The sequence below is a fragment of the Chiloscyllium punctatum genome, chromosome 10 (genome assembly GCF_047496795.1).
Source record: "Chiloscyllium punctatum isolate Juve2018m chromosome 10, sChiPun1.3, whole genome shotgun sequence".
In the NCBI taxonomy this organism is placed as follows: Eukaryota; Metazoa; Chordata; class Chondrichthyes; order Orectolobiformes; family Hemiscylliidae; genus Chiloscyllium; species Chiloscyllium punctatum.
Genome location: NC_092748.1, coordinates 60,699,572 through 60,727,382, shown reverse-complemented (window position 1 = coordinate 60,727,382; position 27,811 = coordinate 60,699,572). Strand labels below are relative to the sequence as shown.

Sequence of the window (27,811 nt, the reverse complement as noted above, 5' to 3'; positions counted from 1 at the left end):
AGCAAATTAGTTTGTGGGATGTTTGCTGATATCTGAATGTTTAATCAGGCTACTCTTTTTTTTAGGTTCAAAGATCATCCTACATTGAATGATAGATATTTATTGCTACACTTACTTGGACGTGGTGGCTTCAGTGAAGTTTATAAGGTATGCACATGCAAAAATATTAGGATGCTGAGCATTTCAAGTTAGCGATTTCTATTTTGAATTATTCAGCAAAACGTTGGGCCTTTGTCATAAACAGGATCTATGCTTATCACCTGTGTTTGGTTAACTGGGCAAGGCGTGTTTTTGTGAGTTCTGAAGAAATTAGTGTATATATATGTTATTGTACCATTTTTAAATTTGTGAATTTTCAAGTTCCATGGCTCAGAGTTCATTACTAAATGATTTTTCCCATATTACTTGATTTAGAAATCCTACCTAATTCTTTTCCATGTTGTATTATTTCTTAACATCTTGCATAATTTGAGTTTTTTGCAAAAATTGATTTGTGTAGGTATTCTCTCCAGATCATTAGAAACTAAGTCATAAAATGGTTGTTTGGTTTTTTTAAGTTTTGTGCTTCAATATTGAACATCTCCCAGGATGGTTAATGTCAATGACTGACTAAAAGGGCAACATGAGGGTAATTAATTAGCTTCAGTAAATGGTAAAACGTTGGCAAATGGAGTGTAATGTGAGAGAAAATGTGAAGTCTGTTTTGGAAGGGAAAAACAAAAAAAAACAAAAGCTGGAACATATAGAGACTTGGGGCTACTTTTAGATAAAACACAATGCTAGGTCACCAGTGCAACAAGTAATCAGGAAGGCTAATGGAATGTTGGTCCTTACTTTAAGACGCTTGGAGTATAAAAGAAGTCTTACTAAACTGTACAAGGTGCTGGTGTGATCATATCTGAAGTACTGTGAGCACTGTTGGTCCCCATATGTAAGGAAATACATTGTTTTATTGGAGGCATAGATTGAAAGTGATGTGCAAATGAAAAAACATATTCACACAGCAAGTAGTTTTAAGTATGGAATGCATTGTCTGGGGATGTGGCGGAGGCAGGTTTAGTTGAGGCATTCAAGAGGGCATACAGTTATTTAGATAGAAACATTATGCAACAGTATGGGAAAAAGGCAGGCAATCTGCTCTAGGTAATACAATCAGACAATGGGTCAAATGGCAGCATCCTGTACCATAACAACTTTGCGATTCTGAACTATTTTCTTGTTAGTCATTAAAAGTAATTGTTCAAAGAATTAAAAGTTCAATTTGTGGCTACCTATAAAACTAAGTATCCATTATGCTCACACTGAGGCATCCGTCCCACCACATAACCCAATCTGTCCTCTTGCCTCTTTACCCTTTCACCTTGCACCTACTAGGAGAAAGTGAGGACTGCAGATGCTGGAGATCAGAGCTTAAAAATGTATCGCTGGAAAAGCGCAGCAGGTCAGGCAGCATCAAAGGAACAGGAGAATCGACGTTTCGGACATAAGCCCTTCTTCATAAGCCCTTGCACCTACTTCCTCAAATATCTGTCACTGTATCCTCATAACCACTCATCATGCAGGTCCATCTTGACAAAAGCAATGCCAGATTTCAACTACTTCTGCATTCCTATATAGTTGAGCTTCAATTTTAATTGCCAGCATGACTCCACTGGCTGAACTTTATGGAGCATATAGGGGAAGGATGGGTAAGTTTCCCCGCCAGTAGAAAAACAATGTAGCTAGGTTCTTAAATAGCAATATACATATTAAGTTCTTGTATGTGCAATGAAGTGTCAGCTGTACCGTAAGTGTCCCCTGAGAAGTATTCTGTTTGCTTTCTCGCTATGTGGATGAGGGGAAATTCCTGGCTTGCAGGGCTTGACTGGGTGCACAGCTGGGTTTTCAAGTTGGCATCTGCGCCACATGTCCCAGGATGTCCTGATTTGCTGAATACTCCTGCCTGTGTTGAGACAGGATAAACTCCATGCAAAGGATATCAAAAAAATCAATTGATTGGGGAGGGGGGTAATAGAAAATGAGAATAAACTATTGTAAGAGCTTCTATATAAAAGGTAATATGGGTTTCATGAAAACTAAGGCAAAAAGACTATAAAGAGGAAATAAGGAAATGACAGATCAATGAACAAGTGTTTTGTCTGTCTTCAGAGAAGTGGCAAAACATATAATCTAAAATATTTTGAATGAAGAGACTATAAAAATTTGGAAATTAAAATAGTTAAGTAAAGAAAAAGTATTGGAGAAATTACTGTTTGAATGTTGGCAAATTTGATGGACTGAAGTTATTAATGGCGACAAGCTAAGGCCCAATGCAAATCCCTGGGGAACATCTTTCATTGTAGAATATTCAATTTTGTAATCAAAATGATTTGCGAACCTGGACTCCTAAATTTCAGTTTACATTTTTTTCCTAATTTTGAAAATCAGGTTTAGTTCCAAAATGTCACTTATGGTTTTGAATCCAACAATTTCATGTTATAACATGAATAAGAAACTCTATTAGAGAGATCAAAATAGAATCCATGGAAGATGCATAACTTTGGGTGAAACAGCCTAATCAACTTGGAAGAGTTGGAGGATGGGGTGGAAGTTTACAAGCATAAAAAGCTTAAGAGTTAGAGATATTGTGATGCAGTGGTCCTCTGGGTCTGTTCTAGAGTATGCCATAATCTATCTAAATAGGTCGATGAAAAAAATCTCAAAAGTTTAAAGCTGAATACTTATGCGAAGTAGTACATAAAAATATTTTTGTACTGGTTGTAATGGACAAGACCAAACCCTTCAAAATATAATAAGATGATAGCCTAGACCCTGACTTTTTCTTATTTTCAAGTGTGAGATGTTGTTTCCAAATGCAATTTGTTTGGTCAAAGTACTTGACTTAAAGCAAAGCAAACTTTATTTTCAACACTACAGTTAAAATACAAACAAAATAAAAGAAAAGAAATTAGCTTAACTGTAAATCTATCAAAATGCTTTAACAAATAATATATTAAATGCTAATTAACTGTTCCAATCTAATAACATTCCATGAACAAACTTGGTAAAATAGATGATTTCTCATTCAATTCTAGCAGCAGGCAGAGAACACCAACTTTTAGCTGTAACAGAGAAAGGAATAAGAGCTTTTACATTCAGCTTCAATAGAATAGCCTTTACTGTCATGTACTCGGCACCATCTTAGGTATGGGCAACTAGCACTGATACTTAGTGTTGTTACAGAATTGAAATAGTAAAAAAGAATGGCTAGCTTGGGAGTACAAAGTTTAAATAGTCCAGAATGAGAATAAAAAAATGTCTTTAAAAGTGCTCAAGTTATTGTCCTTGCTTCAGAACATGAGGCCTCTCTGCCTTCAAGTGCTGGCCTTGGTCCAGGACTCGCCTCCAGGACATGTCTCCTGGACAGCCGGCGCTCTCAGTGCTCCAGCTCTGGCACCAGCTCAGCCCACGCTTGCTCCGCTCGCTGCTCTGGGCTTCAGCCCGCAACTCACTTCCAGGACTAGCCCCGTGCTTGCTCTGCTCTTCACTCCAGACTCTGGCTAAGACTTACTTCCAGGACTCAGCCTGCAATCACTCTGCTCACACTCCAGCTGTGATTTGTCTCTGACTCCGTTCTCTATTCCCTCCACTTTAAGAAGTGACAAGTTCGGGGGTGGGAGGCGGGGGAGGTGGTGGTGGTGGTGTGCAGAAACTGCAGCAGGAGGAAGGAAGAAAGAAAAAGCTGGCAGGCAGTGTAGCTCTGGCTGAAACTCTTAGTCTGCTGTCATCTTAACCATATGTCAAACGCTAGCAACTGCTGAAAGCTAAAACTGAAAATCCTGGTTCTATGGGAGCTTGACCCCACCCATTCAGACCACTCCTATAGTTCCAACTTTATTGTTTAAAAAAAGCCCCGAGGCGCCTCAAACCAATTACTTCATTGGCATTGAGCAGTCCACTCTACATATGTCGCAAATACACGTCCTAAGATCATAGTTTCGTCACACAGTATAGTAATTTTGTGCCATGGTGTACGTCTTTTAGCTCCTAAACAAATTTGTTGAAAATTTATATTTAAATCCTAAACATCCTTTGACATTCAGATAAATGTTTTTGCTGAAAGACAATCTCTAGGGTCACATTAGGAAACCCTTTCATTGTTTACTTTTTCCTTTTGAGTTGTTTTGAGAAATCCATCTTTTGGTTCCATGGATAATAAATGTATTAAATGTTAGTCATAGAGTCATACAGCATGGAAACAGGTCCTTTAACCTAACTTGTCCATGCCAACCAGGTTTCCCAACTGAACTAGTCCCATTTTCCTGCATTTGTCCCATAAACCTCTAAACCTTTCCTATTCAGGTACTGTCCAAATGTCTTTTAAATGTTGTAATTCTAACCATTTCTACCACTTCCTCTGGCAGCTCATTCCATACACTCAACACGCTGTGCATGAAAAAACTGCCTCGCAGGTCCCTTTTACGTCTTTTCCCCCTCCCCTTAAATCTATGTTTTCTAGTTTTGGACTCTTCTACCCTAGGGAAAAGACTTTTGTTATTCACCCTCTTCTGCCCCTTTTTGTAAACCTCTAAGGTCACCCCTCAGCCTCCTATGCTCCAGAGAAAATGTCCTGCCTTATACAGACTTTCCTTATACCTCAAACCTTCTAGTCTTAGTAACATTCTTGTAAACCTTTTTTGCAGCCTTTCCAGTTTAATAACATCCTTCCTATAGCAGGGCAACCAGAAATTGTACGCAGTATTCCAAAGGTGACCTCACCAATGCCTTGTATAACCATAACATGCTCCTGTACTTAATACTCTGACTGAAGAGAGCAAGCTTGCCAGACTCCGCCTTCACCACCCTGTCCCCCTGTGACGCTATATTCTGTGTATCTGCACCGCTAGGTGTTTGTTTGACGACACTCCTCAGGGTTCAATCATTAACTTTGAGTGTCCTTTGGTTAACTTTGTCTGACCAAAGTGCAATACCTTGCATTTGTCTGAATTGAATTTGTCGTCACGTGTACCAAGGCACAGTGAAAAGCTTTGTCTTGCAAGCAATACAGGCAGATCACATAGTTAAGTAATATAGATAAGAAAATAATAGGTAAACAGCAGCAAAAACAAAAACATGGGTACAGGCGAATGTTAAGAGTTTGAGAGTCCATTCACTATCCTATCCGAGTAACCGGAATGTAAAGTACTGGGCTTAATGGTAAGATTCTTGGTAGTGTAGATGAGCAGAGAGATCTCTGTGTCCAGGTACACAGATCCTTGAAAGTTGCCACCCAGGTTGACAGGGTTGTTGAGAAGGCATACAGTGTTTTAGCTTTTATTAATAGAGGGATCAAGTTCTGGAACAATGAGGTTATGCTACAGCTATACAAAACTCTGGTGCGGCCGCACTTGGAGTATTTGTGTGCAGTTCTGGTCACCGCATTATAAGAAGGGTATGGAAGCTTTGGAAAGGGTGCAGAGGAGATTTACCAGGGTGTTGCCTGGTATGGAGGGTAGGTCTTATGAGGAAAGGCTGAGGGACGTGAGGCTGTTTTCGTTGGAAAGAAGAAGGTTGAGAAGTGACTTAATAGAGACATATAAGATAATCAGAGGGTTAGATAGGGTGGACAGGGAGAGCCTTTTTCCAAGTATGGTGACGATGAATACGAGGGGGCTTAGCTTTAGATTGAAGGGTGATAGATATTGGGCGGCACAGTGGTTAGCACTGCTGCCTCACAGCGCCTGAGACCCGGGTTCAATTCCCGCCTCAGGCGACTGACTGTCTGGAGTTTGCATGTTCTCCCCGTGTCTGTGTGGGTTTCCTCCGGGTGCTCCGGTTTCCTCCCACAGTCCAAAGATGTGCAGGTCAGGTGAATTGGCCATGCTAAATTGCCCGTAGTGTTAGGTAAGGGGTAAATGTAGGGGTAAGGGTGGGTTGCACTTCGGCGGGTCAGTGTGGACTTGTTGGGCCGAAGGGCCTGTTTCCACACTGTAATGTAATCTAATCTAATCTAAAAATCTAAATCTAATCTAAAAAGAATATCTGACAGATGTCAGAGGTAGTTTCTTTACTCAGAGTGTAGTAAGGGTATGGAATGCTTGCCTGCAAAGGTAGTAGATTCACCAACGTTAAGTACGTTTAAGTCGTCATTGAACAAGCATATGAACCTACATGGAATAGTATAGGTTAGATGGGCTTCAGATTGGTATGACAGGTCGGCACAACATCGAAGGCCGAAGGGCCTGTACTGCACTGTAATGTTCTATTAACAGTATGGTAGAAACTGCTTCGAAACCGGCTGGTGCGTGTGTTCAGGCTTTTGTACCTTCTCCCCAGTGGTAGAGGTTGTAGAAAAACATTGCTAGGGTGGGATGGATCTTTGAGAATGCTGGCGGCCTTTCCTTGACAGTGGGCCTGGTAGATGGATTCTATAGATGGGAGGTTGGCCTTTGTGATTGTCCGGGCCGAGTTCACCACTCTCTGTAACTGTCTCCAATCTTGAATGGTACAGTTGCCATACCAGGTAGTGATACATCCAGACAGAATGGTCTCGATGGCTTACCTATAAAAGTTGGCAAGGACCACGCTGCTGTATATATGGAAATCAAGGTGAGGAACAATGGGACATCCCCTCGGCATTGGCGTATGGACCCCTTCCTAATGAAAGATAGTAAATTTGTAAAGTACTTCTCTCAAGAATTTAAAACTTTTTTAGAAATTAATTTAGGTACGGCTAGCAACCCATCAATGATGTGGGAGACCATCAAAGCTTACGTGCGAGGATTGATCATCTCCTACTCAGCGACCCAGAAAAAATTAAAGGGAGAACAACAGTGTCTGCTCGAAGCTCGCTTAAAAGCAGCTGAAACTGCATACGCTGATAGACATTCTATTATTAAATTGCAAAGGATTACGGCCCTTAGGATAGCTCTAAACACTACGCTTACCCAAATGGCTAAGAGGGAAATATTATTTGCAAAACAAAGGTTATATGAATTTGGCGACAAACCGGGTAGATACTTAGTATTTCTTGCAAAGAAAAAAAAGGCCCCTCAAACTATCACGTCTATCAAGGAAAATATGGGTATTTTGACTCCTGATCATAAAAAGATTAATGCAATCTTTAGAAAATTTTATTCTGATTTATATAAATCACAGGATTGTGAAGACAGGACTAGGAGAATGCAATCATTTAAAAAAAAATTGACCTTTCCCGGGCCTAACTCCGGAACAGGTATCAGTCTTAAATGCTCCCCTAACAGTCCAAGAAATACTTGACGCAATCAGGCAACTTCAGAACGGTAAGGAACCTGGCCCAGATGGTTTTCAAGCTGAGTTCTATAAAGAATTTACAGAAATATTGGCTGGTCCTCTTATGGACATGTATAACTATGCATATATTCAGGGCTGTCTCCCGCCTTCGCTGAAAGAGGCAAATATCTCTCATCCTTAAAAAAGGAAAGGATCCAGAAGGTTGTACATCATACAGACCAATATCCTTGCTAAATGTAGATTTTAAAATCCTTTCTAAAACGTTAGCATTGAGACTAGAAAGGGTACTGCCACATATCATAAAGGAGGATCAGACTGGGTTTATTAAGGGCCGTAGCTCATCCAATAATATTAGAAGGGTTTTGAATATGATTCAAGCCTGCCATCAGGGAAAGATACCAGGAGTAGTAGTTTCATTAGACGCGGAAAAGGCATTTGATAGGGTTGAATGGTCATATTTGTTTTACACATTGGAAAGGTTTGGCATTGGAAAGGTGTTTACCAAATGGGTCTCAACATTGTATAGTGATTCCAAAGCAGTTGTGGTTACCAATGGATTAGGTTCGGATAGCTTCAGTGTGGGTAGGGGCTGCTGTCAGGGATGTCCTCTCTCGCCATTGTTATTTACGCTAATAATTGAACCACTAGCAGAAGCTATATGGGCTGATCCTAATATAACGGCCCCGAGGATTGGTACAGGTAAACATAAAATTACCCTTTATGCAGATGATGTTCTTCTATTCCTCAGTAATGCTCTGATGTCCGTACCTCGCTTAATCCAAGTCACTCATAGATTTAGTGCATTCTCAGGCTATAAAATTAATTTCTCAAAATCGGTGACTATGCCAATGGGTGGCCTTGCTATGATACCCCACTTAGAGGACGGATCCCATTTTCCCTTTCGTTGGTCCCTGGAGGGTTTCTTATATTTAGGCATTTTTATTACCTCAGTATTTGGTCAGTTATAGAAGGCTAACTTTGTGCATTTACTGGAAAGGATAAGGCAGGACCTCCAGCGATGGGGAGACCTTCCAATTTCCTGGCTGGGTAGAAGCACTAATTAAAATGAATGTCCTGCCCCGTCTCCTATACCATATGAGAATGCTTCCGGTGATGCTGCCGAGGCTAGCACTATGTAAATTATATGGCTGGTTGGGTTCCTTTATCTGGAATCATAGACGACCCCTCATTAAGCTGATGAAGCTACAGCTTCCACAGGCAAGGGGAGGATTGGACTTCCCAGATTTTAGGAAATATCAGTTAAGTTCCTTATTAAGTTACATAGCTGATTGGGTCTTGTTTGATCCACAATCAATCTGGCTGGACATTGAAGCTTCTCAAGTAAAATGCCCACTTATTAACCTTTTATTTTCAGACAAGAGGAAAATCATTACGGATCACTGTAAAAACCCTATAATACTCAATACAATTAAAGCTTGGAATATAATGCGGTAAAATGAGGGCAACTCACATAAAACATCCCCCTATGTGCCGATAGTGGGAGCATGGGGATTCCAACCGGGGTTTACAGATGCCACTTTTAAACTCTGGAGATCCAGGGGTATCTCATGTCTAGGGGACCTATTTAAGGATGGGGTCCTGATGTCTTTTGAACAGCTGCGTCAGAAATTCTGATTACCTCATGGAGACCTCTATCGATACTTCCACATTCGAGACTATATACAGAAGAAGACTACGTTATTAGATAGTCTTTATAAATCAGATAGAGAATGTAGAGTACTACAACCAATGGGGGTATCCTCCATCAGTACTATTTATCATTTACTACATGATGAAGTATCGGGAGATATGGACAACATATGGAAAACATGGGATCAGGAATTGGGACTAGAAATCTCTATAGAAACGTGGAATGACATTTGGGGAAACGCCAGAAGAATCACCATCTGTAACAGAACTCGGACTATCCAGCTGTAGATACTTCATAGGGCCCATATAGCACCGGATCGATTGGCAAAATTTAAGGCAGGGGCATCCTCAGTGTGTCCCAAATCTAAAATAGAGGTGGGCACTCTTGTACATTGTCTATGGACCTGTCGTAAGATCTGTAGCTACTGGACTAAAGTAGCAAGTGCCCTGACAGAAATTTTAGGAACGGAAATTAAAGTGGACCCCGTATCTCTCCTTTTGGTCTTTTTGAACTTATCCTCCCTGGATATGCACGGGAAGAGACTATTTTCTATTCTCTTTCTGTGCAAGGAAAATTATTTTGGTAAACTGGGTGGCTGAGGGCCCCCCTGGACTTTCAAATTGGCACAGATTAATTATGGAATGTATTCCCCTAGACTTCCTTACAAATATGGTGCACCGAAAGACTGAATTATTTTATAAAATATGGCAGCCCTTTTTGAAATACAGATATTCGGCCATCCTAACAAGGGCTTTTACTTAATTGAGATTACGAACCTGGCTGGTCCAGGGCCCCTTGGGAGAGGAATCCCGCACGAATACGGGTTTTGTTACATTTGATGTTAACGCATTCCGAGCATGTATCTCACTACCCAATTTCTATGTTATCCGCTGTTTTTTTTCTTTCTCTTATTTGAATAATGTAAGAGACTTAAATATACACTCTGGTTAGTTGTAGATTAGAGTAGTAGTTAGTTGAGTTTTGTTTTTTTCTCTGTATTTTTCTTTTGTTAAATTTTGGTTATTATATATTTAAGATTTACTTGTATATCAATGTTTGTACTTGAGAGTTTTGTTTATTTTTGTAAACTTGTAAAAATGTTAAATTTCTAATAAAAATATCTATATAAAAAAAAGTTGGCAAGGGTATTTGCCGTCCTGCCAAATTTTCTCAGCTGCCTGAGGAAGAAAAATTGTTGGGCCTTTATAACCAGTGCATCCACATGAAGAGTCCAAGAAAGCTTGTTGTGGATGACCACTCCCAGGAGCTTGACACTGTCCACTCGTTCCCCTACACATTAACAGCACAAAGGTGGAGCATGAATAACATCCCACTGAAAGTCAATAATGAGTTCCTTGGTTTTGCGGGATTGAGAGCTAGATTGTTTTCAGTGCACCATTTTTCCAGGTCTTCCACTCCCGTCTGTAATCTCTTTTTATCAGCATCTGAGATTTGACTGACTATGGTGGTGTCATCAGTGGACTTGTAAATGGCATTAGTCTGCTATTTGGTGACGCAGTCATGGGTGTACAGTGAGTACTGAAGGGGCTGGGTAAGCGCACTTGGGGAGCTCCAGTGTTGCGTTAGTGAGGATGAAATATTGTCCCCAGTCTTCACTAATGATGGCCTGTGGGTCAGGAAACTGAGGATCCAATTGCAGAAAGTGGGGCTTAGTCTGAGATCACTAAGTTTAGTGATCAGTATTGAGGGGTAATAGTCTTGAAGGCTGAACTGTAATCAATGAGTAGGATTCTTATGTGGCTACTCTTGGTGTCAAGTTGCTCTAGAGAGGAGTGAAGGGCAAATGATATGGCATCTGACATGGATCTGTTGGTCCGATAGGCAAATTGGAGTGGGTCAAGAGTAGTGGGGAGGCTGGAGTTGATTAATGCCATGACCAGCCTTTCAAAGCTCTTCACGACTGCTGAAGTTAGGGCCACAGGGCGTAGTCATTGAGACATGCTGCATGAGCCTTGTTAGGCACAGAGATGATGTTGGCCCTCTTTAAGCAGGCAGGGACAGTGGCCTGCTGCAGGGAGAGGTTGAAGATGTCCGAGAAGACCTCTACTAGTTGATCTGCACAAGCTCTGAATGCATAACCTGGCCTGGCCTGGCATGGCACAGTCTGCATTAAACTCCCATCTGCCACTCCTCAGCCATTGGCCTATTTGATCAAGATCCCGTTGTACTCTTAGATAATCTTCTTCATTGTCCACTATAACAACAATTTTGGTGTCATCCACAAATTTACTAACCATGTCTCCTGTATTCTCATCCAAATTGTTTATCTAAATGATTAGCAATAGTGGACCCAGCACTGACCCTTAGGGTAGATCACAGGTCACAGACCTCCAGTCTGGTCAACAACCCTCTAATGCTATCCCCTGTATCCTACCATCAAGCATTTGCATTTGCAAAATAATACCTCTCATTCTGTTTGTCAGAGGATGCACATAGTGCAGTTTGAGTTTAACACTTGTGAAAATTGAGACGAATTGTTTGGCGTATCAGTTTTAATTATTAATTTGAAAGAGTGCATATCTTAAATGTTATATTATTAGAAAAAGTGTGTAATTTTAATATCTTAAGTGCTAAATTTAAAAATGAGGAAACACTGTGGTAAAGACAAAACAAAGTGTGCCTGCTTAATTATGGAATAAGTTATGATTTAGGTTTGTGAGGCACCGGTAAGAGGCTGATCCTGGTAATATTCAGAAAAGATGCAAGTACTTCCCACACCCACCTGCCTCTACTTTTAAATCCAGATTCCAAAAATGATGATATATAAATTATACACACTTCATCACAGTTGGTTCTGTCAATATGCACCCGAAAACACTAAAATCATGTCACTAGAGTATCGGGAATAAAGTTTTAAATCCATATGTGAACGCTGCATTTTCTTCTTTATTAGCTGGAGTTGTTAATCTCACAATCTCCCTCCACCTGTTTGTTGCAGCCGTACAGTGTCAGAAACAAGTCTGTTGGTGTCTTTCAGTATTGCACTATGTAGAAGGATCAGAGGAATTCTTGTTTTACCTATTCTCTCAATGTTGCCTTTTTTCTTAATGGGCCTGTCCTTCATATCCTATTTAATACTGATTCTAAGAGACGACCAGGAATGAAGACTTTCTCACTTTTCTTTATATTTGGGAACCTGGATACTGAAAGAGATTTTAATTGCCCTATGACCATAAATGACTATCTTTTATTGTGGATGTTCTTCAAAACAGGTAAATAGTATCACTTATGAAGTTAAGGATGTAATATAAATGAAGTTGAGTAACAGTTTGATCTGCTTTTCCTTATTCTATAGACATAACTAACTTGGCAACCACTGGAATGGAAATTGCTTGTCGATCAGCTTTTGTTCCTCATGTAGTCAGAACATGGAACCATTGAGGACTTATGAATAAGCCAGACACTGCTTAGCATGTGATCTTTTTATCACTGCAGCTCTTAGCAGACCCACTGAGTGCAGCACCATTTAAGTGCTGGTACCATTTAGGGTCCATTCACTGTTATTGAGCACCAGTTTTTCTTTAAACTCTGTAATGGACTCTAGGTTCTTCCAGTTGATGAATTTGGATTGATTGCATGATTTCCTTCATCCATATCCATTTTGCAATCATGTAAGAATAATATTTTCTCTAACTTTGCCAAAGCAGTAAATATAAATAATTTTTATAATATGATTTAGGGACTACTTTTAGTCCACTTTAATCTTTCTCTGAGTATTCATAGTTGAAATTGCATGTCTTTTAGGGGTTCAGTTAAGTTGATCTAGCTGGGATTGAGAGCTTGATATTTTTGTAAGGAAATAGTGCTTGCAGTTTAATAAACTCACTATCCATAGTCAAAGTTTGGGAGAAGATTTGTAGCTCGGGTGCCCGTTGTTGTGGTTGTGTTCGCCAAGCTGGGAATTTGTCTTGCAAACGTTTCGTCCCCTGTCTAGGTGACATCCTCAGTGCTTGGGAGCCTCCTGTGAAGCGCTTCTGTGATGTTCCAGATTCTATGGACTACCCAAAGTGCACAAACCAGACATCCCACTCAGACCCATAGTATCACTACCAGGGACACCATCACACAAACTGGCTAAAGAACTACAGCAGAAACTGAAACACCTGATCAGCGGATCCAGACAATCTATACAATCAACACAGGAATTCTTGGACATCATCAGAAATATACACATAGACAAGGAAGAAACTATGGTCTCATTCGATGTAACGGCACTGTTCACCTCTATCGACAAAGCCCTAGCCAGAGAAACAATAGCCAACCTGCTGGACAGACATAATAGACAACAAGACGTTGAACCTATCAACAAAGACGGCATACTTAAACTACTGGACTTGTGCCTCACAACATACTTCACATTCAACAACCAGATATACGAACAAATCAACGGAACACCCATGGGCTCACCCATCTCTGGACTCATAGCAGAAGCAGTAATGCAAAAGTTAGAACAAACAGTCTTACCGCAAATTCAGCGCAAACTCTGGGTCAGATATGTTGATGACACCTTTGTAATAATTAAAAACACAGAAGTAGAGAACACACACCAGATCATCAACGCCACACTCACAGGAATCCGATTCACTAGAGAAGAAGAAAAGGACAACCAACTCCCATTCCTAGACGTGATGGTACAGAGAACACCGAACGGAGAATTCACCACAAAGGTTTACAGGAAAGCCACACACACAGACCAAGTCCTAAACTATGAAAGCAACTACCCCAACACACACAAACGAAGTTGCATCAAGACACTATTCAAAAGGGCCACAACACACTGCAGCACACCAGAACTGCAAAAAGAGGAAGAGGAATACCTATACAAGGTATTCGCCAAAAACTGATACCATCGCAATTTCATCAACAGATGCCTAAGAGAAAGACAACGAAACAAGGACATGCCTCAACCCAAAGGACTAGCCACACTACCATACATCAGGAGCATTTCAGAACTGACAGCCAGACTATTGCGACCACTAGGACTAATAACAGCACACAAACCAACAGCCACTCTCAGACAACAACTCACCAGAACGAAGGACTCGATACTCAACATGAGCAAAACCAATGTAGTGTACAAAGTCCCATGCAAGGACTGTACAAAACACTAACATAGGGCAAACAGGAAGACAGGTAACGATCCCGTATCCATGAACACCAACTAGCCACGAAACGACACGACCAGCTATCCTTAGTAGCCACACGCAGATGACGAGCAACATGAATTCAACTGGGACAACACTACCATTATAGGGCAAGCCAAACAGAGAACAGCCAGGGAATTCCTAGAGGCATGGCACTCATCCACAGACTCTGTCAACAAACACATCGACCTGGACCCAATATACCGGCCACTACAGCGGACAGCTGGAACTGACAACCGGAAGCAGCAGAGACAGGCCACTATAAATGCCGGAGGAAACATCACAGAAGCGCTTCACAGGAGGCTCCCAAGCACTGAGGATGTCACCTAGACTTGGGACGAAACGTTTGCAAGACAAATTCCCAGCTCGGTGAACAGAATCACTATCCATATTATAGATGAAAGGCCTCAAGATAATGCAGTTCAGTGTTTTGGTAGAACTTTGGTCTTACAGTATCTTGTGTAGAAGCCTGGTATACCCTGTGTGGTCTAGCAGTCTTCTTTGCAAATAGAGTGGCATGATAAAAATAACTTGATAAATCTCAGGTACATATACAAATTTGTGTCTCTCTCCCTCTTTCTGTCTCTATCGCCCTGTCTCTCTTATCCGCCTGCACATGCACGTGAATGCACGCACACACACAAACACATGCACCCCCCCCCATACACCACTGTGTGGTATAGATGTGTGGAAGCATTCCTGAAGGGACTTTTGAATAGAAAGGTTTGGCACATATGGCCTCCATTATTGACATAAATTTAAGATTTACTGTTATCTCATCCAAGGCCTTTTACCATGTACTATGTGTTTATGCGTGCAGTAATCAAGAGTTGTTTTTCTTTTAGTGATTTATCTGAAGCCCTGAAAGAAGGATATTTTCATTATTCTGAAATACCATTAGTATTGTACCACACTTAATTTTCAAGAACAATTCTTTTATTTTTCTGTTAGGCCTTTGATTTGATTGAACAGCGGTATGCAGCAGTGAAAATCCATCAATTAAACAAAAATTGGAGGGAAGAAAAGAAGGAAAACTATCACAAGTATGTCTTATCATTAATACTGCAAACAGAATTTTCTGTAGTTTGTGAAGAAGAATTATATGCACTATTTTAATTGTTGGTTTTAGGCATGCATGTAGAGAATACAGAATACACAAAGAACTGGATCATCCCAGGATAGTTAAGTTGTATGACTATTTCTCCCTGGATACAGATACGTAAGTATATGCTGCTTTGTGATTTCAGAATGAATATGCTCCATGCGTCAAAAAAGCAATAGGTCACTTTCATACAAGTTGAATTCTGGGACTTACACTTTTGTCCCTGTAAGAATTTATATCATATATACTATAATATATATTAAATAAAAATGAATTATCCAATCACTTTGTGGAAAGTCAACAAAAGGAGACTTTAACTCAAGACTAGCCTCAAAGATCACAATCTTGTAAATAAATTGACAAGGAAATTAAAAGTATTAACTTCAAAGTTCAAAGGTGCAAAATGCATTTGTGAGTATTCTGTTTACAATTGTTTTACTGGATTCCAATTTTGCTTCCGTAAATTCAGTTTGATATTCTTTGTGTGGGATGCTGCAGGTCAAAATACTTCATTTTTCAAGGCCACTGCTTGAGATTTCACTAAGACTGTTTGTTGATTTTTAAGAGCTGCCTTTTTCATTTTCATTTACTAATTTGCGTGACTGCGCCACCAAATATAATAATGCTCTTTGTATTCATGCTAATGTATGGGATATTGGACTTGCTTGAGCATTAATCCATATGTTCACTTACCAACCCTCCATTAAATTTAGGCATTCATTTCTTAAACATTAATTATTTAAGTGGACAAAAGATGCAACATACATTAACAGCCAAGGTTTTATTTTACTTATCAAAGTAACTGGCACACATTTCTTTGTTTTAAAAAAAAATTATTTTGCAACGAATTCATTACTTCACTGGCTGGTTCACTGGTTTATTTGTTCCCTTTGGCAGCCTGCCTCCCTTTTTCTCCTTTTGTCACCATTATCTTCACTCCCTCATCCCTTTCTCGCCATTGGTTTCTCTTTTTTCATTCCCAATAATCCCATTCCTTCTGCCCATTCCACAATCACTCCGCCAGCTTCAGCAAACAATGTTTCCATCACCTTCTGCCCTTTTTTGAAATATTTGCAGCAACCTTGCAGGATGTATTTATTACTCTGTCAGGCATTTCCACTAATTATGCTCGTTAATGGGACTCTGAGGGAGTTCTGAAAATGAAGCTGCTTCTTATAGTCAGTCTCCAATCAGAGTGTTTTAAAACTTTTGAACATCAAGTGTGCTAATTTATTAAAAAAAAACTGCTATACCAAAAAAAAACAAGAAATGTGTGAAGTTAAGCAATTTCCAGTCAATTAAAATTACTCTGAGGATGGCAAGTTGATATTGATTACAGATCTCTTTTTGTGTAAACATTTTCAGGTATTTATCAAATTACAGCCTGTTAGCAATCTTAAATATGTAATTTTTTTTCACGTTGAATGTTTCAAGCATTATCTGATTATTCTAGTTAACTACAGAGTTTGTACTTGAAGAAATGTAAATGGGTTTGAGCAAAAACTCAATAACATTTCTAATCTACATTCTTACACTTATTTCCTAATTGCACCTAAAAACTGTGCCCCATTATCATTATGGTTCAGTAAGTGAAGAAAATTTACAATGCTCATTGTTTATTGATGTACAGGTTTTACAGAGTGCCAAAGATTTTATGTTTTTCTCTGACAAACATATTACTTTTATTGTTTATGGATCCTGGAAATTGTGGGAGTTGTATTGGAATTTGCAAAAGATACCAATTTAAGAGAGGCAACTTATGATTAATGTGAAGGACTACAGAGGACGTAGGATGAACAAAAGCAGTTCAATGTAGTTAACTGTGAATATATTTGGCAATTAGAATAGGGGAAAGGAGTAAACTTTGAATGTTTAACCACAGACCACGAGCCACCAATGTAGCATGGTGACTCATGGTTAGTAGTGCTGCCACACTGCAGCAGAGGCCTGGATCTGATTCTAGGTGACTGTGTGAAGTTTGCACACCCCTGTGTCTGTGGGTTTCTACCAGGTGCTCCGCTTACCTTCCACAGTCCAAAGATGTGCAGGCTAGGGGAATTACCTATGGTAAATGTGTTCTTACAGGGATTTGCTGGGTCTGGGTGCAATGCTCTTTGGAGGATCGGTGCAGACTTGATGAGCTGAATGGTCACTTCTCACATTCTGTGTAGGGATTTTATGATTTTCTAATCTGAGAGAGCTGTGATAAACACAGATAAATGGCTTTTAAAGGTGGCAGTGCAACTTTACAACATGGAGTAAAGATAGGCAAATTCTCTCTTCTAAATCTCAAAATACCAAGCGTCTGTAGTTTAGTAAACAAAATGTGGGTAAGATACTGTACAGTTAATATCTTCCTAATCTTGAAATACAGCAGTAGTGAAAAGTGTATAGTTTTGATGGCCAGTCAATATTTAACGATCATTTCGTGCTACTGCTCAGCACAACTGAGGATTGTCAAAACTGAAAGCAATGTGTGGCATATTAAATGTTCACCAACTTCATAATGGCAATAAAATTACATTAGAATGGTTTGTCTTCCTTTTGCAATCAATAAACTATTTATCCAAAAATGATAAATGTAGTTTTACCAACTGAACTGCAAATGAAGTGCTTTTATTTCTTAATCTTGTCTTCAGTGTGCATTCACCAAACAACTGCTTTTCATGTGTTCTATTTTGTAACATGTGACAAGTCTGCCAACAGCCTGACTGCACTGTGGGACAAAGCCAGAAATTGCTGAAGAAACTCCAGTCTAGCAGCATGTGTGGATAGAAAGCAGTGTTAACATGGTCCAGTGACCCTCCTTCAGAACTCAATGTGGAATTCCATGTTCCTTGCATTTTGTGCAGACTGGCTTGACATGCTGGTAGTAATTTCCAGATACTATGTTTTGATGCCACCTCAAAATAATGGGAATAATGTATACATGGTGAATGTTTGGAGTTGCCATTAGCCCCAGTGAGATTCGTAACAGCTGGCAAGACTTACTTGAAAAGTGAATTGTCTTTATCAGTTATAAAGTATGGCAGTTTATGGTCTTAAATAAAAATTGAAGTTGTTGGAGGAACTCAACAGGTCTGGCAGCATCTGTAGCGAGAGACCAGAGTTAATGTTTCATGTCAGTAACCTCCCCCGAACCCAATTTATGTTGGTGTTGCTTCCAGTTGTGAGAAATTTGCACTACAGGTGCAAACTGCCAAAGAACAATTAGAAAATGGTGCAGTTATAGCAAACCAACCAAATCGCATGGTGCCAAGCAGAAAATCTGTATACTGTGCCACTAGAAGAGTTATGCACTAAAATGTAAATTGTCTTTCCTTAGATTTTGTACAGTGTTAGAATACTGTGAAGGAAATGATTTAGACTTCTATCTGAAGCAGCACAAACTGATGTCTGAGAAGGAAGCAAGATCCATTGTAATGCAGATTGCAAATGCTTTGCGGTATTTAAATGAGATCAAACCGCCAATTATACATTACGATCTAAAGCCTGGTAAGTTTCATCACAGTCTGCCTTGTGAACTAACATGTTCAGATGCCATGTGCATTATTATTGATGTTGGTGTTTTTTTTCAAATGAGTTTTCATTTAAAGTATTAGAAGAATTGGAATTAGTATTTGGAGTTGACGTTCAATAAATTGCAAAAATACATTCCGTGCCGAAAAGTGAAAGGTTAGGAGTGCTGAGACTTGTTGGGAATTAGCTTTGTTTTGAGATCCTACAAAGCAATTATAATTTTTCTATTGTTTTCTTTTTGCCCTTTTCTCTCCTGAATATAGCAGAGTCTGCTAGTAGCCCTCAACTCTAATGAGCGTGTTTTGGCCATTCTTAACGTGCAAGTCTCAACAGTATTAAATTGACCATCAGGGGCATCTCTATTGTTTATTTCAGCCTGGGTAACGCATAGGTCTTAAGATCATAACTGGACTAGGAGTGGATGTTTGACTTATGAAGTCCAGTCTGCCAATCAATACAATCATGGCTGATCTGATTGTGATCTTAACTTCACATTCCTGTCTGCTGCTCAATAACCCATAACCCTTTTGCAGATCAAATATCTGTCTCGTGTAACCTTAAATATATTCCAGCCTATACTGACCTCTGTGGAAGAGCACTCCAAAGACTATAATGCTTAGAGTGATTACACTTTTCTTCTTTATCTGAAATAAAATCATAGAGATGTGCAGTATGGAAACAGACCCTTTGGTCCAACTTTTCTATGCCAACCGGATATCCTAGATAAATCTAGTCCCATTTGCCAGCATTTGGTCTGCATCCCTCCAACCCCTTCATGTTCATATACCCAACCAGATGTCTTGTAAATATTGTAATTGTACCCGCCTCCTCCACTTCCTCTGGCAGCTCATTCTATGCACTGCCCTCTGCATGAAAAAAAATGCTCCTTAGGTCTATTTTAAATCTTCCCCATCCCCTTAAACCTATGCCCTCTAGTTTTAGACTCCCCACCCTCAGGGGAGAGCTTGTCTATTTACCCTATTCCTACCCCTCATGATTTTATAGACCTCCATAATGTCACCCCTCAGCCTCTGATGCTCCAGAGAAAATAGCCTCAGCCTCTCCCTTTTAGCTCAAATCTTCCAACACTGGCAATGTCCTTGTAAATCTTTTCTGAACCTTTCCAATTTCACAACATCCTTCTTATACCAGGGAGACCAGAATTGCACGCAGTATTCCAAAGGTGCCCAAACCATGGCCTGTACAGCCTCAACATGACCTCCCAACTCCAGTACTCTGTGCACTGACCAATAATGACAAGCATATCAAATGCTGCCTTTACTATCCTATTTATCTGCAATTCCATTTTCAAGGACTATGAACCTGCACTCTAAGGTATCTTTGTTCAGTAACACTCACCGAGACTTTAATGGGAGATCCCTTATTAGAAATGGTCCTTCTGACCCCATTGTTGATTCCCCATAAGTGAAAACATTCAATCAATGTGAACCCTGTCAAACTCCCTCAGAATTTTATATCTTATATAAAAGGTAGACTTTATTTGGCTTGTACAAGCTTTTACTGTCTCATTATAGTTCTTTCTAGTCTTCTATCCTATTCCAATTCTCCCTTTTATTAATAATTTTCTGCCAGATAATAAAATTTTCCCATTCTTCTTGCCTATTACAAATTTTTGCAACATTGTACTTTTGTTTTGCATAACTTGACCCTATCCTTAATTACTTTTAGCATGTCATGGTGCTGCTTTTTCTAGAATTTTTCATTCTTCTTTCTTGTGTTGGGAGTTATGGAAAATCTCCTGAAATGTCTACTGGTGCTTCTCTACTACCTTTTAATCTATTTTAGTCATACTTTGGTTTGTTTTTGTTAACAATAATCTCAATTTTATGGACTACCACTCCTGAATGCATCTTTTTACAACTTTTCTTTCTTTTTAGTATCGTACTTAACTTCCTTGGTTAGCCATGGATGCTGCATCCCTCTCGTAGAGTTTGGATTTTTGTTTGTCACTTTATCCAGCTTTTTCCATGTTTCCTGACTCCCCACATCTCTTCAAAGCATCTTGAAATGTTTTTCTGTTAGAAGATTTCTGCATAAAGGCATGGTGTTGCTCCCCACCTGGGATTGATGATGCACATTGTAAATCCTTTGAACAATTGCTGGTGTTTTGCTCATTTTTGACATTGGCATCTTGGAAATCTGTCATTTTAAACGTATACTCTGACCTTGAGGAATGATGCGATGTAAAAAGAATCTCTATTCCACAGTTGAGTGCAAGATCTACCTACAGAGTAGTGATTTTGGAAGCAGTGAGCACAGGAGGCCAAAGTACCTGGGTAATCTCAGATTCTCTCTCTCCCACACTTGCTGCTCCAGCTCCTCCAATCACAGCTTCCCTCCCACCACCTCTTTCCATTTCTTAAGAAATGGGTTCTATGAATGGATGAACAGCATAGGTGGAAAGGAGGAGTTCTGGGTTTGATGTAGCTGAATCCAATCTCGCATTGACAATCAGCAGGAGACTTTCAATTGCACCATTAACAATTGCTCAACTTCTTCTGAGATCCTTAGGAGAAAAATCAGAAAATAAACCAAGTGGAGGGAGCTCTGCTTGTAATAAGGCAGAAAAAGGCCAGGGAAACCATCACTTTGCCTCATGTCCACATTTCCAAGCATTCTCAGGACACTGCACTCTGCCAAAGCCAGGAATCGCCCCTTGGATCTTCCCTGGACTGACTTGGTACCACTGTCTTTGGCTGTAAATGTGGAGAAGCTAGTAATAACTTAACTGCTTTTGCATTTCAGCCAGTGTACTGTGGTTGTTCTGGAAAAGCACAGCAGGTCAGGCAGCATCCGAGGAGCAGGAAAATCAACATTTCGGGCAAAAGCCCTTCAGGAAGCCCCGAAACCTCGATTTATCCTGTTTCTCGGATGCTGCCTGACCTGCTGTGCTTTTCCAGCACCACTCTAATCTAGACTCTGATTTCCAGCATCTGCAGTCCTTACTTTTGCCTACTATGACTGTTCTGTCCATTTTCTATTGTTATAGCATTTCTACAAATTGTTTGCCCTAGCGTGGTGTGGTGTGGCATTCTGAGAAAGACACTGGCCACAAAACATTGAAACAATCTTGTGTGTTTGTATTAGCTACTAACTGAGTAGATATGTGTGTGTGATGTCCCCACCAAGTTAGTATTTCTGTCAGGACAGTGCCTCCAGACCGCTGATAATTAGATTTTCAGTCTGATATTTTTCTTTAAAGTCCTGCAAAGTCAAAAGTTATTTTTGATATGGCTATATGCTATGTGGAACTTTAAAACCAGGCAATAAAGGAAACGATACAACTAAACTGCAAGTAACACGCGTATTTTATTTTAACTTTAGGTAATATCCTTTTGGTTGATGGAACTGCATGTGGCGAAATAAAAATAACTGATTTTGGATTATCTAAAATTATGGATGACGATAATTATAATGCTGTAGATGGAATGGATCTGACATCTCAAGGAGCTGGAACATACTGGTAAATTCTACAAATTATTTCAGATGAGTGCTTATGAAATGTCATTTCATTTCACAGCTTGGGATTCCTCTTTAGCTATAGCTCCTATTGATTAAAAGGTTTTCTAAAATATATTGCAAGTAACTTTGATTAATAAAATTGCATTGTTGACTTCTGAGAAGGTTTGGACTTTTTTGTTTACATGATATCAGCATTGAATCGAAAATTCAGTTGAAGGTTATTACAGCATAGTGCATAAGAATTGCACCTGAACTGACTAAGTGTTCTAACAGATTGACCATTTTGCATTTAAATTTCTTTTGCTTGAAGACAAATTTATTTGAAGGAGATTTCCTTTTAGTTATGGAAAATGTTTTTATTTTAAATGGCATTTTGGTGGAGATGTTGTTAATAACTTGTATGTAGCAGCTTTTAGTGCAGCCCTGTTAGAGATTTTAACACAAAATCCAGATTATTATTGTTTCCGGTAAACTTTTTGATTCATTAAGCTGAAGCCCTTTTTCCACTCTAGTATCTGGATATCTAACATGTCAGATATCCAGATACTAGAAATATGTGCATGTGAATATAGATACATTCTCTATTCAGCAAGCTTCTAGGTAAGTTTATTTTGTGGCACAGGCCTTCTGTGTTCCAGAAAGGAGGAATATTAATTTTAAAAATTGATGTGGATTTTGGGCATAGTTGAACCCATGATGTTAGATGCTCCAACTCTATTTTTGGCAACTGTTAAACTTAACAGTCAATTAGTACTGCATAATCAATGGAGTTCACTGACAAATTTCAAAACATTTTAGCTGATAGTTTCAATCTTCAATAGCACATCAAACAAAATGGCTGATTGTTAGCTCTGGTTAAATGTAGGTGGTTCATTGTTTCCCGTTGGAAGTGGCATTGTGTCTAGCACATGCTGTTTCCACTGTTTGACAGACCAGTGTTGTAGCATCACTTCACTTTTAGGTAAATTTGGTGCAGTTCCAAGCACTTTCTCATCTTGTAATTGAGCCAGATCCCTGACTTGGTAATGATGAAGTAATGCATATTGCCAGGCCATTGTTTTACATATTCTGGCTGAATTATTCTTTCACTACTGATGACACACGGCACTTCAAGAATAACTAGTTTGAGTTATTAAATAATAGAGATATGCAGCATGGAAACAGCCCTTCGGTCCCCCTCATCCATGCTGACCAGATATCCTAAATAAATCCATCAGTTCTTCTCTAGCAGTTTGATACAGCTGAGTTACATTTCAGAGGGCTATTAAAGCCTAACCACATTAAATTAGATTAGATTCCCTACAGTATGGAAACAGGCCCTTCGGCCCAACAAGTCCACACCGACCCTTTAAAGTGTAACCCACCTCGACCCATTCCCCTACATTTACGTCTGACTAATGCAACTAACACTACGGGCAATTTATCATGGCCAATTCACTTGACCTGCACATTTTTGGATTGTGGGAGGAAACCGGAGGAAACCCACGCAGACATGGGGAGAACATGCAAACTCCATACAGACAGTTGCCCAAGGCAGGAATCGAACCCGGATCAGTAGTGCTGTGTGGCAACAGTGCTAACCACTGAGCCATGTGCCCCCCATAATTGTGGATATGGAATCTCATTTAGGCCAGACCAGATAACAAGGACCGATTTAAAGTTTCAAGTTTAGTGATTCTTCAGGAGTCCAGAACCAGTTCTAAAGAAGACTTGAAATGTTAACTCTGCTCCACTCTCCACAGATGCTGCTGAGTTTTTCCAGCACTTTTAAAAATTTATTTTAGAAATCAGGAATCTGCAATATTTTGCTTTTATTATTATAAGAGTGACAAACTTTCAACCCTAAATGACAAAGTGAATGAGGTGAGTGTTTTATGACAATCAGTGGTAGTTTCATGATCACCCTACTCAGCTTAGAATTGAATTTATAACCCACCGGCTGTCATGGTGGGACTTGAACGTTTGGCTTGGGTTCAGCCTTACCAGTTCAGTGACATTAGCACTAAATCACTACCTTCTGATAATTAATGTATGTGGATGTTGTTACTTGTATGGACTTTGGAAGGCATTCAATAATCCTCCTCGTAAGAGACTTTCCTAGAATTGAATTTAGGAGTTAAAGTTGAATATAATGAAGTTGAAGGCAGATTATTGATTTGGTTGGGAAAGTGACGAAATTTCATGAAGATAAAATAAGGATGGAGGGTCAGATGATTTGTTTCTGCATGATGTAGGAGCTGGTGGATCCTATTGTGGTTCCCAGTGATCAAGCCTGTAGTAAATGTTGGTTGCTGGAAGAAGTCCAGCTCAGAGGTCAGTGAGCTGGAGTCTGAGCTTCAAACATTGCAACACATCAGGGAGGGGTAGGAGAGGGGGACACTTACCTGGACACAGTGTTTAAGACAGTCACACCCCTTAGACCAACTAACTCGAATTCGACCAGTGGTCAGGGATAGGAGGGTGTGGCTGTAAGTGAAGCAGGTAGAGGGATTCAGGAGGTAGAGTTGCAGGAGCCTCAAACCTGTTGAGCAAGGACAGGGACTAAGAGTTTTGCTCTCTGGGGGGATTGGAATGGGGAGTACAGAGAGGATGAACCATTCTTACTGCAGGACTATGGGGAGAAGAGAAGAGAAGAGAAATGTAATTGGGGATAGTATAGTTAGAAGCATAGACAATGTTTTCTGTGACCAGAATAGACATTCTCCTCGTGTCTGCGTGGGTTTCCTCTGGGTGCTCCGGTTTCCTCCCACAGTCCAAAGATGTGCACTTCAGGTGAATTGGCCATGCTGAATTGACCGTAGTGTTAGGTAAAGGGGTAGATGTGGGGGAATGGGTGGGTTACGCTTCGGCAGGTCGGTGTGGACTTGTTGGGCCGAAGGGCCTGTTTTCACACTGTAAGTAATCTAATCAATGACATAGGTAAAACGAGGGCAGAAGTTCTCCTAAAGGGGTATGAACAGCTAGGAGCTAAATTGAAAAGCAGAATCAAAAAGGTGATCATCTCTGGATTACTACCTGAACCATGAGCTAATTGGCACAGCGTAAATAAGTTTTTAAGCAGGTAAATGTGTGGTTCAAAGATTGGTGTGGGAGAAATGAGTTTGAATTCATGGGACATTGGCACCAGTACTGGGGAAGAAGGGACCTGTTTTGATGTAACAGTCATCTTCTGCTCTTTGGATGGTTGGTGTGGACTTGTTGGGCCGAAGGGCCTGTTTCCACTCTGTAGGGCTTCTGTGAGAAAGAGCGAGAAAGAACTGCATGGTTGGAAGGTGGATGAACTACACCGCAGAATTCTAAGTGAGATAGCTGCAGAGATGGAGGACGTGTTAGTAGTGATCTTGTAGAATTGCTAAAGGCAGGGAGTGTCCCAGAGGACTGGAAAATCACTAATGTGACAACACTGTTTGTTTAAAAAGGGAGTATAGCAAAAGATGGAAAATTACAAACCGATTAACCTAACCTCTGGCATGGGTAAGATCCTGGAACCTCATTGTGAAGGATGAGATTTCTAAATACTTGGAAGTATATGGTAAAATAGGGCAAAGTCATCAAGGAGAGGTCATGCCTGACAAATCTACTGGAATTATTTGAGGAAATAAGAGTAGGTGAGACCAAGGAGAGCCAATGGATGTTATCTACCCGGACTTCAAGAAGGCCTTTGACAAGGTGCTGTACAGGAGGCTGCTGAGTAAGACAAGGGCCCATGATGTTAGAGGCAAGATGCTAGCATGAATAAAAGCCTGGCAGAAATGAGTGTGTTGGGGTAAAAGGGTCTTCCTCAGGATGGCAGCTGGTGACAAGTGGTGTTCTGCAAGGCTCAGTGTTGGTACCACAACCTTTCACTTCATACATTAACGATCTAGATGAAGGAACTGAGAGCATTCTGGCTAAGTTTGCAGATGATACAAAGATAGCTAGAGGTAGCATTGAGGAGGAGCGGAGGCTGCAGAAGGATTTGGACAGGTTAGGAGAGTGGGCAAGGAAGTGGCAGATGAAGCACAATGTGGGAAGGTGTGAGGTCATGCACTTTGATAGGAAGAATAGAGGCGTGGACTATTTTCTAAATGGGGAGAAAATTCAGAAGTCTGAGGTGCGGAGAGACTTGGGAGTTCTAGTCCAGGATTCTCTCAAGGTAACCTTGTAGTTGAGTCAGTAATTAGGAAGGCAAATGCAATTACAGCATTTATTTTGAGAGGACTTAAATATAAAAGCAGGGATGTACTTTTGAGACTCTGTAAGGCTCTGGTCAGACCAGCTTTTGGAGTGTTGTGTGCAGTTTTGGGCCCCATGTCTCAGGAGGGAGGTACTGGCCCTGGAACGTGTTCAGAGGAGGTTCACTAGAATGGTCTCAGGAATGTAAAGCTGAATATATGAGCAATGTTTGAGGACCCTGGGACTATACTGAATGGCGTTTAGAAGGATGAGGGGGGATCTAATGGAAACATGCAGAATACTGAATAGCCTAGACAGAGTGGATGTTGGAAAGATGCTTACATTGGTAGGAGAGGCTAGTTCCCAAGGGTACAGCTTTAGAGTAAAGAGAGAAGACCTTTTAGAATGGCGATAAGGAGATATTTCTTCATCTAGAGAGTGGTGAATCTATGGAATTCATTGTCACAGAAGGCTGTAGAGGTCAAGTCATCAAGTAGATTTAAGACTGAGATAGATAGGTTCTTGAGGACCAAGGGTTACGGGAGAAAGTGGGAGAACATAGGACATTACAGCGCAGTACAGGCCCTTCGGCCCTCGATGTTGCACCAATCTGAAGCCCACCTAACCTGCACTATTCCATTCTCGTCCATATGCCTATCCAATGACCATTTAAATGCCCTTAAACTTGGTGAGTCTCCTACTGTTGCAGGCAGTGCGTTCCACACACCACCTACTGAGTAAAGAAGCTACCTCTGACATCTGTCCTATATCTATCACCCTTCAGTTTAAAGCTATGTCTCTTAATGCTAGCCATCGCTATCCGAGGAGAAAGGCTCTCGCTGTCCAACCTACCTAACCCTCTGATTATCTTATACGAGATTTGGGAGAATGGTGTTCAGAAATTTATCAGCCTTGATTGCTGATGTTGGCTCAGTGGTTCTCAATGCTGCCTCTCAGTGCCAGGGACCCGGGTTCAATTCCTGCCTCTGGCGACTGTCTGTGTGGAGTTTGCACATTCTCCCCATGTCTGCGTGGGTTTCCTCCGGGTGCTCTGGTTTCCTCCCACAATCCAAAAATGTGCAGGTTAGGTGAATTGGATATGATAAATTTCCCATAGTGTTAGGTGCATTAGTCAGGGGTAAATATAGGGTAGGGGAATAGGTCTGGGTGGGTTACTCGACGGAGGGTTGGTGTGGATTTGTTGGGCAGAAGGGCCTGTTTCCACAAGGCAGGGAATCTAATCTAATCTAATCCTGATTGAATGGTGGAGCAGATTTGATGGGTCGAATGGCCTAATTTCTGCTCCTACGTCTTATGGGTAATGAACAGTTAGTTTAATTGGCAGTTTTTGACTAGCACCCTGCAAGGAATGAGTTGAAGCATTAAATATTCACTGTTTATTAGCAGCCTGGATGATGGGATAGGAATAGGAAGTCATGTTGTATATTCATGACACAAAAATTGATGGCAGTGAGATTAAAACAT

At 40.3% G+C, this 27,811-nt stretch overlaps 1 protein-coding gene across 4 annotated transcripts in view; it reads left to right on the top strand.

Annotated features, from left to right (window-relative positions):
• The window catches only part of LOC140482220 (serine/threonine-protein kinase tousled-like 1), a 142,258-nt gene that overhangs the window by 103,168 nt on the left and 11,279 nt on the right, over window positions 1-27,811 (top strand). For 3 of the 4 annotated variants that reach the window (XM_072579317.1, XM_072579316.1, XM_072579318.1), the window contains exons 15-19: window positions 66-147; window positions 15,019-15,110; window positions 15,197-15,286; window positions 18,495-18,664; window positions 22,034-22,172. In XM_072579317.1, the coding sequence (XP_072435418.1) occupies window positions 66-147; window positions 15,019-15,110; window positions 15,197-15,286; window positions 18,495-18,664; window positions 22,034-22,172 (573 nt within the window). The remainder of the gene's footprint in view (window positions 1-65; window positions 148-15,018; window positions 15,111-15,196; window positions 15,287-18,494; window positions 18,665-22,033; window positions 22,173-27,811) is intronic. The other variant, XM_072579319.1, reaches the window with a different exon arrangement.